The sequence below is a fragment of the Diaphorina citri genome, unplaced genomic scaffold (assembly GCF_000475195.1).
Source record: "Diaphorina citri unplaced genomic scaffold, Diaci psyllid genome assembly version 1.1 scaffold79, whole genome shotgun sequence".
Lineage (NCBI taxonomy): Eukaryota > Metazoa > Arthropoda > Insecta > Hemiptera > Psyllidae > Diaphorina > Diaphorina citri.
Genome location: NW_007377516.1, coordinates 181,412 through 183,345, shown reverse-complemented (window position 1 = coordinate 183,345; position 1,934 = coordinate 181,412). Strand labels below are relative to the sequence as shown.

At 38.8% G+C, this 1,934-nt stretch overlaps 1 protein-coding gene across 1 annotated transcript in view; it reads right to left on the bottom strand.

The window, feature by feature from the left end:
* Positions 1-258: 258 nt before the first annotated feature.
* The window catches only part of LOC103522435, a 4,790-nt gene continuing 3,114 nt past the window's right edge, over positions 259-1,934 (bottom strand). Inside the window, exons 6-7 of the mRNA XM_026832557.1 lie at positions 1,267-1,505; positions 259-823 (exon numbers count right to left, since the gene is read on the bottom strand). Of these exons, the coding sequence (XP_026688358.1) occupies positions 612-823; positions 1,267-1,505 (451 nt within the window). The 3' untranslated portion in view covers positions 259-611. The remainder of the gene's footprint in view (positions 824-1,266; positions 1,506-1,934) is intronic.

Sequence of the window (1,934 nt, the reverse complement as noted above, 5' to 3'; positions counted from 1 at the left end):
GGTTCAAATTTCAAAATCCCATAATATAGCAGGTGATTTCGTTCACGATAGGTACACTGCCTTCACGTCACGTGAGGGCAGTGTGTTTCTAACTTGAAAGAACTTACGGTACGCAATCACCATTTTTTCTGTTTGACCCTTTTTTAAACTTCTAATTTCCATTTTTAGTCCGTCCTTCCTTTATTATTACAATAGTAATAAAAAAAGGTATAAGGGACGGACTATTGTATTCGCTTCGGTGTCGTCTGTCTGTCGGTCTTTTTTTTTTTTTTTTACTTCCCATTACATTATAATAATGTCTCTTTTGGCTTAAGAATTTTTGAGCCGAGGCTCAAAAATTCTTAGGCTATTTTTTTAGACTGACCAAAAGGGTATTATCGGTCTCAAAAATTCTCAAACTAAAGTAGAGTGTTCCATGAACATTTGAATAGGAAACCTATACAAGTCGAGAGATGCATTAGTATTATTTCAGACTGACCAAATGGTCTTATCGGTCTCAAAAATTCTCCAGCTAAAACAGAGTGTCCATTTGTATAGGGATATAAGGAACCTAAACAAGTCGATAGATTTTTATTTATTTATTTATTTTGTCGTCCTTTTCTCGTGGCTTACTACAAGTTGATGGCTTTACCCACTCGCTTGTGCGGATAGCTATTGAATGGGGTAGTACCTCGAATGTCCGTCTCGAGAGGAACGGCATATATGTCTCCTGTCAATTCATCCAGACCTACTTCCGGATCGGCGCGGGCCTTCTTGATGACGGCGTCGATTTCCGCTTTCACTTCCGTGTCGATTTTCTGGGAACAGAGAGAAAAATTCATGACTTGTTACTGCATTTTTCTTTCGATGTAGGGCCGTATTTAGCGGATACTTTGGCTAAAAAAGACTCGGAAATATGAGATTGTTTGATAGAGGTTTGTCACTGTATAACTGCAAAGGTCTTTAGTGATGACCCCCCAGTCAGGGACAAACTACCTGTACAATACTCAGATTAAAATCATTCAGGCTGAGCTGGTAAAAAGCCAGCAGCAAGCGATTAACCAGATAGATGGTCAGCTAGCTTAAAATATTAGTAAAGAATTACTTTAGTAATACTTGAAAAGTAAAAAAAAAAAAAAAAAAAAAAATAACACCGGATAAAATATCAGCCGGATTACATTACTTTCTCTCCATATATGATAGAAAAGTAGAAAGTAAAATGTCAATGGGATTCTACCCTGAGATTTTCTCACTGTTGAGTTCTCTTCCCGGGGTGACAAGACTGGCGTGAGAATGTGTTATCCTTGAGCGATGAGATGGTTTTGTTGTTGGTCCCGAGTTTGGCGCATTTCCTGAATTTTGTTTGTGTGTCTGTATAGAGATACGGGGTGTCCGTGGATCGGACATCGATTTTGTGAGTGACCAAGTACCGGATAGGTGGCTGTTTCGAGAACGGTATATGGGGGCGATCTTCGTTGTCGGATTCCGACAATGATTGTTGGCAAAAGCGGAGTCGGCGTCTCCATCTGTATATCGGCAAGAGTGGTCATTTGCCATCCCACGCTGAGGGAGGAAAAATAGGGAAGGTCCAATTTTTTTTTCTTAGAGGTTGTTAGAACACCATTTTTGGATAGGCTTCCTTATGCATTATTCTTAAGCTTCTCTCGTTCATAATTCTCTTGAGCTCGTGTGTGTATGTGTCATCGTGGGTGAGTCAGAATGCACTCGTTTGGATTATTTGTGTTATAGGTATGTTATGTATCAATGTTTTTTTTCGCAAGAATGATAGTTCCTGTGTCGCTACTTCTAAGATGTAAGTATCAATATTGGTTACGAATTTGTTGAGGTAATCTAGATGTGTAGGTGGTTTTGTATCAACAATAAAATAAGTTGCCTTCTCTAGTGTGATTTTATCGTGTAGTATGTAATCATGTTTTTCAATATGGTAGAAGTGG